Below are 14,952 nucleotides of genomic sequence, written 5' to 3'. Positions count from 1 at the left end.
ATATTTCATTGTTATACTGAAAATAGTTTTGTTCTAAACAAGTTTCAATTATTGTTATTAAATCTGATTTTACTATTATATTAAGATTAGAAATATTATGATAGAAGATAGAAGATAATAAAAATATAATTTATTTTTTCATATCAACATAGGTCCGATTCTGCTTTGTTTCGTAGCTACAGGGTGTTAAAGTCTTAATATTTTTTCGATTTATTATAATTTTCTTCCAAGTACTTTTAGTGATTCAAATGAAATTTTGCTCTGATATCTACATTAATATGTAGATATCAGAGTATATTATACAAGATATAAAAGAAAAACACCCACAGTGCTACACTAATAAAATCTCCGACAAATTGTTGCAATAAAACAAGGGTGCAGTGTACTGCCACAAAAAGGGAAAACAAATTCTTTCCAACCCCCCAATTTTACGCTTTTACCCTCTTGTTTTTTGTCTTCATTTCGGATGATTTTTCCGGCGCTTTTCCCCATTATCCGTCTTCATAGCTTGCAGGGAAAAAGGAAATAGGGAAAATTCAGTCTTAGAATCGCCTTTTTTGGCGTTACATCAAGTGCTTCAAAACATTTCGATGGGTTTGGCTGCATATGTTTTCTCTGATTATATCATTGCACTCGTATACTTCGTATCTACATCTGCTGCTTTTTGATATTGACATTGACCATATACCGGGTGCGTCTCAAAAGTGGCTCACCTCTATAAATCTTTTATTTTTTTTAATCAATCCTAAATTATGACATATACTAACATTAGTATATGACATAAATTAGGATTGATTAACGTATTCAATTGTTTTTGGTCACTTCCTGTTTCACCGGAAATGACTACAACTTTTGACATTTTTGCATATGGCTTATTTGAAATTGTAACATGCGGTTCATAATGACAATTTGCCTCGCTATAACAAGTGTGTGGTACGAAATTATTCGTAAAAAATATGCTTTTTCCAAATATGCTAATGAACCACCCTTGTTTCCATCTGAAAAAATTGACATATGGTTAAAAATACGATTTGGGCATCTTTTAACCAATCAGGACAAGACACGAAAAATATTAGACGTTCAAATCTATTTTTCCAAGGCTCCTTGATTAAAAATTAGTGTTTTTAACACAGATAGCATTCTAGATTGAAATTTAAAACACGATTTTTTTAAGCGAAAATGTCAAAAGTTGACATTTTATGATATGTCATTCTATTCAGAGTGTCATTTTCAATCGAATAAATGAAAAATATACCGGGGGTGCCATTTAAAAATTAAAAGTTATAGTCATTTCCGGTGAAACAGGAAGTGACCAAAAACAATTGAATAAACCTTAAATTTAGCGTACTTTTTACAATTCTAATTTTCTCAAAACTCTAGTTTAGTTAACAAAAGTCTAGTTTCAGTCTTTTGGAATTTAGAGTTAGGGAAGTTTTGCTGTGTTTCTTGGCTAGGAAAATGGTGTTTTCCGGCCTGTTTTCCACTTTGAGGCCTAGATTTTCCCGAAATCGATCGAGAAAAACGTGCACGGCGCCGTCGCCACTATCCAGACTGTTTATTTCTTCCGGACTCCCTTCAATTTTGTTTTTTTTCTATATATACTTTGTATAAAACTATTTTATTTATTTGAAAAAAATACATACTTTCACAATTTTTTAATATTTTAAAAATTATCAATTTTTTTTTCAAAACTGCGTTTTTGTGAAGTCGCACTCTAAACCACCGTATAATCGAAAAAAAACGGCGTCAAAGATGACTGAGGAATCACAATCAAGGATAATTTTGTCGAGGTCAATCTCTAGACGTCATTTACTAAAAATTTACATAAAACTTGTCACAAAGTAGCACTAATTATAGGAAGATTGAAAAAGGATAGAACGTTTCCAGACATATAGATTTATTTCCAAAACATTATTTTTTCTTGAATTTCAAACTACCTACACCATTTAAAAATCATTTTTACTCAATTTAAAAATAAACATTAATCTTCTTTCCGGCGCTTTTCCCCATTATCCGTCTTCATAGCTTGCAGGGAAAAAGGAAATAGGGAAAATTCAGTCTTAGAATCGCCTTTTTTGGCGTTACATCAAGTGCTTCAAAACATTTCGATGGGTTTGGCTGCATATGTTTTCTCTGATTATATCATTGTACTCGTATACTTCGTATCTACATCTGCTGCTTTTTGATATTGACATTGACCATATACCGGGTGCGTCTCAAAAGTGGCTCACCTCTATAACTCCTTTATTTTTTTAATCAATCCTAAATTATAACATATACTAACATTAGTATATAACATAAATTAGGATTGATTAACGTATTCAATTGTTTTTGGTCACTTTCTGTTTCACCGGAAATGACTACAACTTTTGACATTTTTGCATATGGCTTATTTGAAATTGTAACATGCGGTTCATAATGACAATTTGCCTCGCTATAACAAGTGTGTGGTACGAAATTATTCGTAAAAAAATGCTTTTTCCAAATATGCTAATGAACCACCCTTGTTTCCATTTGAAAAAATTGACATATGGTTAAAAATACGATTTGGGCATCTTTTAACCAGTCAGGACAAGACACGAAAAATATTAGACGTTAAAATCTATTTTTCCAAGGCTCCTTGATTAAAAATTAGTGTTTTTAACACAGATAGCACTCTAGATTGAAATTTAAAACACGATTTTTTTAAGCGAAAATGTCAAAAGTTGACATTTTATGATATGTCATTCTATTCAGAGTGTCATTTTCAATCGAATAAATTAAAAATATACCGGGGGTGCCATTTAAAAATTAAAAGTTATAGTCATTTCCGGCGAAACAGGAAGTGACCAAAAACAATTGAATAAACCTTAAATTTAGCGTACTTTTTACAATTCTAATTTTCTCAAAACTCTAGTTTAGTTAACAAAAGCCTAGTTTCAGTCTTTTGGAATTTAGAGTTAGGGAAGTTTCGCTGTGTTTCTTGGCTAGGAAAATGGTGTTTTCTGGCCTGTTTTCCACTTTGAGGCCTAGATTTTCCCGAAATCGATCGAGAAAAACGTGCACGGCGCCGTCGCCACTATCCAGACTGTTTATTTCTTCCGGACTCTCTTCAATTTTGTTTTTTTTTTCTATATATACTTTGTATAAAACTATTTTATTTATTTGAAAAAAATACATACTTTCACAATTTTTTAATATTTTAAAAATTATCAATTTTTTTTTCAAAACTGCGTTTTTGTGAAGTCGCACTCTAAACCACCGTATAATCGAAAAAAAAACGGCGTCAAAGATGACTGAGGAATCACAATCAAGGATAATTTTGTCGAGGTCAATCTCTAGACGTCGTTTACTAAAAATTTACATAAAACTTGTCACAAAGTAGCACTAATTATAGGAAGATTGAAAAAGGATAGAACGTTTCCAGACATATAGATTTATTTCCAAAACATTATTTTTTCTTGAATTTCAAACTACCTACACCATTTAAAAATCATTTTTACTCAATTTAAAAATAAACATTAATCTTCTCAGTCTCAACGTCTAGGGTTTGACATCGCCAAAATTGTTATCGATTGCCATTCTTAGCCGTTTTTTTGCGATTGTATGGTACTTTTCTTTTGCATAAGTACTTTTCGATATTTTTCGTGATTATATCTTTTTCATCTAATCTAAAAACTTCTAGAAATAGGACTATTATTTCTAATCATACTATCTTTACATTGATTTATTTAATTGTGTTTATTAATATTAATGTATAATTCCCTGTTATTTGTGACATATGTATTTTATGGCCCATTGAAAACGTTCTGCAAGGCATAACGACCAGGGTAATTTTTTTTTCAGAAAATTCAAAAACACGTCAATTTTGTTTGTGAGGGGAACTACTTTTACCCCAAAAATGATTACAAAATCTTCAACCCTCTAAGCGGGGGTGTCATCCCCCAACTTTTTTTTAAAAAACCTCAAATTGGTTGAAAGAATTTATCCTTATCCTTTACTCTGATAAATGTTTCTATAAACTTTTCAAATTTCAATCCTTCATATTTTCTCAATGACTCGACTGATTTTCAAAAACGAGGCGGGGAAATATAAAGAATAGAAAGGTCTTTTCATTGCGGTGCCACTTGACCCCCCTTCCCATTTGAAAAAAGTTGGGGGATGACACCCCCGCTTAGAGGGTTAAAGATTTCGCAATCATTTTTGGGGCAAAGTTGTCCCCGTCACAAACAAAATTGACGTGTTTTTGAAAAAAAGAATACCCTAGCCGGTTACTTATGCCTTGCGGAACGTTTTCGATGGGCCACCCTGTATATCTGAAATTATGCTTTAATAATTTATTAAAATGCCAAAAAAATATTCACTACAGATTTTATAAATGGCCTGTAGGCATTTATTTTTAGATTTTTATATTTATTATGAATGAAAATGGTTTTGAGGTAACATCAATATTTCCAATACTTTTTTCTATCGGACATTTTTTCATAATTTAGGTCTATTTAATTATTTAGTATTTTCGAAATAAATAAAAGTTTTAATTGTAAATAATTAATGCAAATATTAAATGCTTAATTTATTTTATTGGAAATTTTGGTAAAGGTCAGAAGTTTTGTGTTCCCTTTTTGATAAAGTAATTTGAACTTTTATTAAATAATATAAGTAATATTTTATTTAATTATTACTAATATAATAGGAATAGACAGTTTATCATCATCATCATCATCATTTTCAGCTTATTCAACTATTTCCGATTATGGTGTAGCCTATATATAGGAGGACCCAAGTTATCCCTGTTAATGTCCTAATATCATAGTCCCATCTCAGGTTCCGTCTTCTTCTAGGTCTCCTAATTCCTCGTGGGTACCATGCTGTAATTTTTCTGGTCCATCTGTTGTCCGTTCTTCTTGCCAGGTGTCCTGCCCATTGCCATTTGAAGGAGTAGTCAGCCCGGCGCCGAATATGTCAATGTTTTCCAACAATGAATTTAAAAATCGCGCCCTCGATTACGTAACTAAAAGTGTATTTGGTATCGCTTACATATCTTAAAGGAGCCCACAGACGATACAATCGGTTGTACAACTGATCGTACGATAGGTTGGACGAAAAATCGTTCAGACAGACCGTAGATACTTTTAACCACAAACGTAACGACGATTAGTTAAATATTTTAAATGAATTAGTTCAGTGACTCAGTGTATGTTTGACTATGCCGCAAACCATGTCAAAAAAACCGTAGCTGCTTTAGTAGTCACTTTTTATATTATTAATTTTCTTTTTAAGAAGTTCTAATGTTGCATCTGGATTTATTTCTTTCATTTTTCTTAGCAACACTTCGTATCTGGAGTTCCGTTGGTGTTTATTGAAATATTTCTCACTTTTAACTTTCCATAAGCACGAATGGTCTCTATAAATTTCAATAAATTCTGTCCAAAGCTGCCTATTTTCTTCCATGATGAAACACCACAATCTCACTACACGATGTATTTCTGTATTAACATATAGTAGCAACAAGTTGGTGAAAAGCTACAGACGTTCAAACTTGTCGTTGATCCAACCGTTCCAAGGCACGGCCAAACATTGTCAAATGTTATTTATACTTATACATTCATGCTAAGCCGAGCACGGTCCGAGCTTCGCCGGAACGCGTCCGTGCCCCGTCTAAGAAATGTCGGTGTTCATTTTTCCTCGGATCCGCTACGTTCCGGCCCCGTTGCGGCAAACATAAATGAGCCGCGGCGGTGCAGGGCCCCACCCGGGCCTATAGCGACTGTTTTCTAGAAAATCGACATGGACATGATCCCCGTTGTCCACTCGGTGTTGCATATATTGAAGGTTCGGACGTGGCTCGGTGTCTACTTCACGGAACGTGCCCGGCTCGGGCACGGTCCGGTGTACTGTGAATCATCCTTAAGAATTGTACATTTTTTCTTGCAATTGTACATATGTACACCTTGACTATCAAATGTGCCCAAAATAGTACAATTGTACCTATTGTAACAACACTGGTGGACAACGGGGATCATGTCCGTGCCGATTATATTCTAGAAAATAGTGTTGCCGCAGTGGTACATTTGTACCAAATTTGATACTTTTAATTCTATTTAGTACAGTGGTACTACATTTTCAAATCCAGGATGATTTGGTACAATAATTATTTCCCACGCGCACCGAAAATAAATAGATATTTAATAATTATTGTCGTTGATATTGCATTAAACGCGCTTACCGATACCATTCGGAGACAATCCGCATTAATTAACGACGTATTATAAACGTTGTAATGTCTATAGCGTTGCCTATATTAAATAACCCGAAGAAAAAACTTGAAAATTTACTGTTTCTAACATGCTCCCTATATTTGCGTTTTTTAAAAATTTAAGTTTTCAAGTATTGTGTGTAGTATTAAATTACTTAGATTTCTTCAACCTATACATACTTATAATTTGGGTTTTCTGAATTTCTATTTCATGTTTTTCGTCTCGATTTGTGTCTTTCTCCAGGAAGTTTTTTTATGTAGAAATTTATGAAGAAATTCACAACGACCAAACCGGTTAAAGTCATTTGCAGATGTATTTTGTTGTGCTTTAAAAAATTGTACCGAAGTGGTACATTTTTAGTTTATAATGTGGTACGCGCTAAAAGTTGAGTGCGGCAACACTGCTAGAAAACAGTAGCTATAGGCCCGTAGACGAACGAAGTATTTAGCCGCGGCGGCTCATTTATGTTTCCGCAACGGGGCCGGACCGTAGCGGATCCGAGGAAAGATGTACACCGACATTTCTTGGACGGGGCACGGTCCGAGCTTCGCCGGAACCCGTCCGTGCCCCGTCCAAGAAATGTCGGTGTACATTTTTGTACAACCCGTCCGGCCCCGTTGCGGCAAACATAAATGAGCCGCCGCGGCTAAATACTTCGTTCGTCTACGGGCCTATAGCGACTGTTTTCTAGCAGTGTTCCCGCACCCAACTTTTAGCGCGTACCACATTATAAACTAAAAATGTACCACTTTGGTACAATTTTTTAAAGCACAATAAAATACATCTGCAAATGACTTTAACCGGTTTGGTCGTTGTGAATTTCTTCATAAATTTCTACATAAAAAAACTTCCTGGAGAAAGACACAAATCGAGACGAAAAACATGAAATAGAAATTCAGAAAACCCAATTATAAGTATGTATAGGTTGAAGAATTCTAAGTAATTCTAATACTACACACAATACTTGGAAAACTTAAATTTTATTTAAAAAAAACGCAAATATAGGAGCATGTTAGAAACAGTAAATTTTCAAGTTTTTTCTTCGGGTTATTTAATATAGGCAACGCTATAGACATTACAACGTTTATAATACGTCGTTAATTAATGCGGATTGTCTCCGAATGGTATCGGTAAGCGCGTTTAATGCAATATCAACGACAATAATTATTATTAAATATCTATTCATTTTCGGTGCGCGTGGGAAATAATTATTGTACCAAATCATCCTGGATTTGAAAATGTAGTACCACTGTACCAAATAGAATTAAAAGTATCAAATTTGGTACAAATGTACCACTGCGGCAGCACTGTTTTCTAGAATATAATCGGCACGGACATGATCCCCGTCCCCGTTGTCCACTCGGTGTAGCATATTATATTGAAGGCCCGGACGTGGCTCGGTGTCTACTTTACGGAACGTGCCCGGCTCGGGTACGGTCCGGTGTACCGTGAATCATCCTTAATAGACTCTTAAGTTCATCTGCCATCATGAAAAGAAAATACAAAATTCTCTTACAGAATTTCAGAACATCTGCTTTAAGACGCAGGCAGGGTCCTGTTATATTTATGAAATGATAATGCGATGGGGTGAGTCCTGATGACACCGTCTTATCGATTCCGAAACTGGCTCTTTTCCACCCCTGTTTTCGATGGAAGTAGTTTTCTTTAATGGTCACATTGGGAAAGATTGAAAGTGAAAAGAGCTCTTTTTTGGGGAAAAGTTTGATAGAAAATGTGGTGGAACTTTTTCTTTGTTGGAAACTCGTCTGGCTGTTCTATAAACCTCAGTTTACTGAAGAAATGTTTGATGTGAGACACAGAATAGATTTAAATCAAGATTTAAATCGTGATTCGTGATAAACCGAAATATCGTCGTGTATAAAACAATATTTTTCCATAGCGAGTTACGTTTTAAAAAATATTCAGAAATTATTATTTCAAGGAATTGATTACGAGTAGAAAAAATATTGTGCTGGGTTGGCGTTGGTTTCTATGTAATTTGACAAATAAATAAAACTGTCTCTTTGGTTGTCAGTTTTGAGTCAATATTTTTTAATTCTCTTACGTGTCGATTGCTGATTGAATTGGAGCCAGAAATGACTCAAAACGAAATAAGTAAATTACCAACAGATATTCAGGCTGAGGCGACAAACGCCATATCCAAACTACTTTCATTTAAATCCCGAATAACTTATGAACGGGAATACAAAAATTTTCAGAAATGGAAGCAATTAAAAAACGTGCGAGAAGAAATAAAGTTTTTAACCTATCCTGGCTGTTAAAGTATCATTTAATCTACCCTTGCGGTAAAAGTACTATTTTATCTACTATTCTTGATAGATATAGGTAAGGCAATTTTAACAGTTGCTATAAAAAATATATACAGGCCCGGCAATTGATCTCTAGGCATAGGAATTACATGCATTGGAATGAAACGCCTATAAAAAGTCTATGCTTAAACAGAGATGGACAACAACTTCCCCGTTTCCACGTCCCTACGACTGTCTACTTAGACAAACTCCAATAAGATAACAAATTTTGGAAATTCCGCCACCTCCCATCCATTCATGATACCCATCCTCCTGCCCTTTATTTATCGCCATTATTTTATTTCCCTTCCCGCGCCACCGCACCTCGCTATTCCGACTACCGTCAGTTCATCACAGAGTTGCCAGGTCTACCGGTTTCGTCTGTAAGCTACCGATTTAAAGAAAAATCTAACGATATGTTCAACTGCGTCTTTAGTTTTTACAATAGAAGCACTTTTAAAAAGCCGACTTATTTGACTAAAAATTAAACGACTGCCGCGTTGGAATCTGTATAATCTGACTTTATTTTTTCATTAAATTTTATTTAGTAATAACACACATACAGGTCATCGTTCTGTCTAGTTGCGAGTTACAGAGATATTCCTAAAAATCCTTATTAGTCCTTATTAGGCGCGGTATTGGCGACATGCCCGAAGAAGTTGATATCTTTTGAAAAGATTTTGTTTCATTCATCTACTAAAGTTGAACCCATATTTTCGCCAAAAAAATGTAAACAAAAAACAAAATTTAAGTTGAGAAACAACCTAAATTCGGACAAATATTGTAGTGATTTTCCTGCCAAAAAAATATATTAATATGAAAAGAGTTAAGAGTTGCTACAGCTTTCCCATTGAAATGAAATTAATTTTAGATATCACTGATCAACATTTGTACAAAGGTAAAAAGTGACTGCTGTGACTGCTATCCCTACTTGTTATAGTTTTATATGTTTTTATTAATATATTAATATTATTTAATTCAATATACTTTTTTAATATCAAATAATATACCTAGCTATTTCTAATTCTTGGTATATTTATTATATTTGTATTTTATTTGAGTGATCTATTATTACGACACATAGAAATGCTAATTTTGGACTTATTATTATATATTTTGGACTTTATTATTATAAAATAAAATATAATATTTATTTCTGTACTTTTGATTTTTGTTGAAGATCTACCGAGAATTTTGTTCTCGTATGGAATTATAATCTAACAAACCCGGCAACCCTGTTCGGCTACTCCTTATAAAGTTTTTTCGGCCTAATTCACCTTTGGCCTTTGTCACCGCCGCCGCCGACTGACGGTGTCGGGGCGATTGCTAGGAAGATCGTACAGTATTGCCATTTCATAGAATTGCATTGAATCGGGTCTATTTTAGAAATTATTTCAAAGTTTTGCATGTTACTTTTCGTTTTAGAAAGAAGTTATGTGCCTAGAGAAAACATTCTTAAAATTGTTTCGTACTTTATTTAATATTTCATTAAGCAGGCAAGATAATGGGATTAGAAGATTTGGGATTTGGGATAAGCCAACATAATTTCGATTTAATAGAATGGCAACACTGTCCGTCCTGTTTCTATTTTTTCGATTCTATTCTATTAGTAGGCGGTAGCCCCCACACATACGTCTTAAAGACCCGCCCGGCGCCCCCTCCCGCAGAGGCTCTCTCGTCGTATCACTTCTATGATCACTTCCCCTATACGATGGTAGGGAAAAGACACTTTATCCGTATCTGTTGCACTGCAGTGTATTTTGCAGCCTTACCATCTTTTTTTATCGCATTGAAAACCTCTATTGCTAATGTTCCTTTGCCAGCAGTGTATAAAAAAAACGATATTTTAATTTGTTTTTAAAATCATGATTTTTTGCACCCTGCTTATATATTTAATGCATAGAAGAAAATGTATATCTATAATTATTACTTGAATTGCCTACAGTATGTCCCCGGATTATCTTTACAAGTCGAAAAACTTTTTTATTACTGACATTTTAAGAAAAATACATTCTTCATAAAAAAATTTGCTTGTTAGTATATTACCATAGAACACATTGTGATTTTTAGGACTTCAAATAGCAAAAATTCAACAATATTTTCATGTTTTTTTTTATTTTCTCTAAAACGGTATGGAAATTTGGAAAAGTACAAACGGGATTAACCATTTTAGAACAAGTAAATTTTTTTATGAAAAATGTATTTTTCTCAAAATGTCAATAATAAAAAAGTGTTTTCCCTTGTAAAGACAGTCCGAGGACATACTGTACAGGGTGGGTCAAATTCGACGCTTTTAAATGGAAACACCCTTTTCTTTAGGAGATAGACAAAAATTAATATCGGTGTCTGGAGCTCAATTTTTGTCAAAAACATGATGGCGAAAACCGCATATCGATATCTGTTACCGTTTCGGAGTTACGGGGTGTTTTTCAAAAATGTGCATTTTTAACAAATCGCTGTAACTTTTTTACTATGGAAAATTTTGTATTTCTATGAAAACATTTCCAAAGCACCTTTTTACGTAGAATTTAATGGTTTAAGTATATTTTTTTTAAATTAATAATTTAAGAATTATCAACAGAAAATTTGATTTTTTATATGGGACACCCTGTATATTTTCAATTTATTGAAAATAATTTTAAATTACCTTTCCAAAAATATAACACACTTGATATTTTGCTCGATTCCTCTTCGAGATATAGAATATATAAAAATTCACCCGCTTTAAATAAGTAGGCTTTGAACGGCACCGGCTGTAATGCAAAGAAATTCTAGCTGTGGGCATCAATTAAAACGAAAATAATATTTGCTATGAGAGATGCAGAATTTTATAACAATTTAAAATATATTTAACCAACATCAACACATTTAAACTATATCTAATAACAATAAAAGTAAATAGCAAACCAAGACACGAAATTTTGCTACAGGTGTTCGAATTTCTTCTGTTATGGACAGACGGGGCAGTTTTTGAACATTTCCCGCGGAATTCATTAACTCATTAGGGGTGAAAGATACCCTCTCATAACATGAGGGTGTCCCAAATAAAAAATTATTTTTTCTGTTGATAACTCTTAAATTATTAATTTAAAAAAAATATACTTAAACCATTAAGTTCTACGTAAAAAGGTGCTTTGAAAATGTTTTCATAGAAATACAAAATTTTCCATAGTAAAAAAGTTACAGCGATTTGATAAAAATGCACATTTTTGAAAAACACCCCGTAACTCCGATACGGTAACAGATATTGATGTGCGGTTTTCTCCATCATGTTTTTGATGAAAATTGAGCTCCTGACACCGATATTAGTTTTCGTCTGTCTCCTGTAGAAAAGGGTGTTTCCATTTAAAAGCGTCGAATTTGACCCACCCTGTACATACATTAAGTTTGAAGGATCATGTTTTTCTCCTGGACCCTTTAATTAGTAAAATCGAATTAAAAATTACCACAGATTAAAAATGTACAGTTCCATATGATTCCACCGCATTATCGCGCGAATATACACTCCGGCCTGTCCCTCCCCCATCGTAGGCCGACGTCGTCGACCCGTCCGACGTCCCAGGCCGGCCATGCCCGTCCCTTCGCAGTCCTTTCCACCATCACGTACCGCCAAACACGATCGCGTTCTGCTCCCCCGCTCGACGTGCGTGCTCTCCTTCGCGCGCTAGTCCCCCCAAGTCCCGTCAAAACACCAGTCCGTCTCCTTATGTCTCCCCGTTCCCCTATCGTCGGCCCTTGTTCCTTTCACCCCCAACATTAAGGGTTTGCAGTGATCTAGCACGTGCGTCGTGCTTTGTTGACGTCGGTGAGTCAGGTGATTCAAATGAATCTGGATTAGGTTGGTGTGAATTAACGAGGGAAAAAGTATGTGATGAAGGTGGTGTGAATATAGAACTATGTAATTTTTGAGAGATGATTTTTAAAATTATGTGAAATTGGGGTGTGAGGAATTGTAAGATGTGACTAATTGACTAAAAGTTAATAAGAAATAAATTAAAGGATGTTTTAAGGGATCTTTGATGGTCTGTGAGTTCTATGAGTGAGTTTAATGGCGCAGGAACAGATTGCACAGGTGAGTGATACTGTACATAATCAGTGTTGTCAGAATTGAGAGATTTCCTTCAATATGAATCTCGTCAAATGAAGGGCTCATGGATTTTTATCCAAAGAGAAACTTTTTAAAATGGTATTTTATCGTCGAGGGAAAAGATTAATTCACGAGCGATGAAATCGCGAGTGAATTAATTTCGGGAGACGATAGTGCAATTTTATCGTCGTGTATAAACAATATTTTTTTCCATAGCCAGTTACGTTTTAAAAAATATTCAGAAATTATTTTTTCAAGGAATTTATTGTTGGATTGGCGTTGGTTTCTATGTAATTTGACAAATTAAATAAATAAAGCTGTCTTTTTAGTTGTCAGTTTTGAGTCAATATTTTTTAATTTTCTTTCGTGTCGATTGCTGATTGAATTGGAACCCGAATTGGCTCAAAACGAAATAAGTAAATTACCAACAGATATTCAGGCTGAGGCGACAAACGACATATCCAAACTAAATCCATTTAAATCCCGAATAACTTATGAAAAGGAATACAAAAATTTTCAAAAATGGAAGCAATTAAAGGACGTGCGAGGAGAACTAAATTTTTAACCTATCCTCGCTGTTAAAGCTTCATTTAATCTACCTTTGGGGTTAAAGTACTATTTTGTCTACTATTTTTGATAGATATAAGGCAATTTTAACAGTTGCTATGAAAAAAAAAATCTTTTCCAATGCTAATATTTTTTTGGAAATTGATTTGTGTGTTTGGAAACTTTTTATTCTTTTTAATTTTTTCTATAATAATTAGTATTAATTTTTGATAATTTTGTAGCGTTTTTTTTAAACCACTACCACTGCGAACGGCAGCTTTTCATCGGAGAGCAGTCGTGGATAAGGTATTTCACTAGAGAGAAAATTAATCAGTAATAATTAACAAAAGATATATAGATATTGGGCGCCAGGCATGTACAGTGAAAGAAAACACAGTTGTATAATACTTAAAACTAATGACTATATTTATTTATGATGAATTCTGATGGTAAATAGCATTGTACAATTTTAATAATCATTATAGTGGTTATTTATTGAGTAAAACTATGTATGTAAATAATATTAAATATGTTCTATGAAAAGACTTTGAAAAAATACAATGCGTGTAACGTTATAGAAAATATAAGAAAAGTAGCATTACTTTATTTAAACTGTTAAATTTTACGCGGTGTTAAATCTGATGTGTTGCAACCTGTAGATTCTAGAATCTATGTCTCGTTATTCATCTGTTAATATAGCGCAATAATAATATCTATAGAAAGTAATACTATTACAAGGTGTAATATAATGAAACCTAAAATCTAAATCACATTGTAACTACTGCATCGACATAAATGTTCTTAATAATCTAACCACTAAATATAGTCTGTACGATATTATTTAAAATGTACGTTACTGTTTAAGACTGAAAATATTTTAGATGTTAAATGTAAAACTAGAACTTAAATATACACTTAGCTGTTCTTTTATGTAACCTTGCTTCAAACAGTAGCAGCGTGAGGTGGTCTAGCATCTCTGTACTGTCTGTTAAATGTAAAACTAGAACTTAAATATACACTTAGCTGTTCTTTTATGTAACCTTGCTTCAAACAGTAGCAGCGTGAAGTGGTCTAGCATCTCTGTACTGTCTGTCGGCGATCCTGTTGGTCAAAACAACAAAAGGGGCCAGATTGAGGACACCATGAATCCTTACAGCCGTAGCTACTGACTAGGCTTAGAAATGGGAATGAAGCAGCATGGGACTCTAAGCTAAGCTACATCCACGCTGTGGCACTTAGATGTAAGAAAAAATCGTTCTTACTGGGGACACTCGTCCACAGGACATCTGTACATAAGATAATGTCTGTGCATAAGACACTACCCGTACCTTGGACACAGTCCGTACCTTGGACACAGTCCGTACCTTGGACGCAGTCCGTACCTTGGACACAGTCCGTATCTTGGAAATAGTCCGTACCTTGGAAATAGTCCGTACCTTGGAAATACTTCCGAGGGCTCAATAAATAATAAACAACATGTCGTTTCTTCCATGTGACATTCTGGAGGACAAAAGAAAAGGGACGCCAACGTGCCAGCAAAATACAAATACAAGTTGGGAGATCCGTAACTCTACCCTAAAAATATTCAATAATAATATCGAATCTATAAAAGGTAATAACTCATCTTTACCTGTAGCCTCGAAATAGCAGCTGATTCAAATTATACAGCAAGACTTAAATAACCACCATTTCCAAAAGCTGGGATACAACAGAGCGTCAAAACAAAGTGAGGTTAAGCACGGAGACAGTTGACAGAAGCGATGTTGACAGCGCC

General features: G+C 34.2%; 1 protein-coding gene across 2 annotated transcripts in view; it reads left to right on the top strand.

Moving 5' to 3' along the window:
• LOC115887201 (transmembrane protein 47-like) overlaps window positions 1–14,952 on the top strand; it is an 87,612-nt gene that overhangs the window by 19,395 nt on the left and 53,265 nt on the right. The window contains exon 1 of one of the 2 annotated variants that reach the window (XM_030906558.1): window positions 12,148–12,617. The exons of the other annotated variant lie outside the window; for it this stretch is intronic. Coding sequence (XP_030762418.1) covers window positions 12,594–12,617 — 24 coding nt within the window. The 5' untranslated portion in view covers window positions 12,148–12,593. Of the gene's footprint in view, window positions 1–12,147; window positions 12,618–14,952 lie in introns of those variants that run through there. 2 annotated transcript variants of the gene reach the window in all.

The sequence above is a fragment of the Sitophilus oryzae genome, unplaced genomic scaffold (assembly GCF_002938485.1).
Source record: "Sitophilus oryzae breed Bouriz unplaced genomic scaffold, Soryzae_2.0 scaffold_555_pilon_pilon, whole genome shotgun sequence".
NCBI classification, from domain to species: Eukaryota; Metazoa; Arthropoda; class Insecta; order Coleoptera; family Curculionidae; genus Sitophilus; species Sitophilus oryzae.
This window is presented reverse-complemented; position numbering and strand designations above follow the sequence as displayed.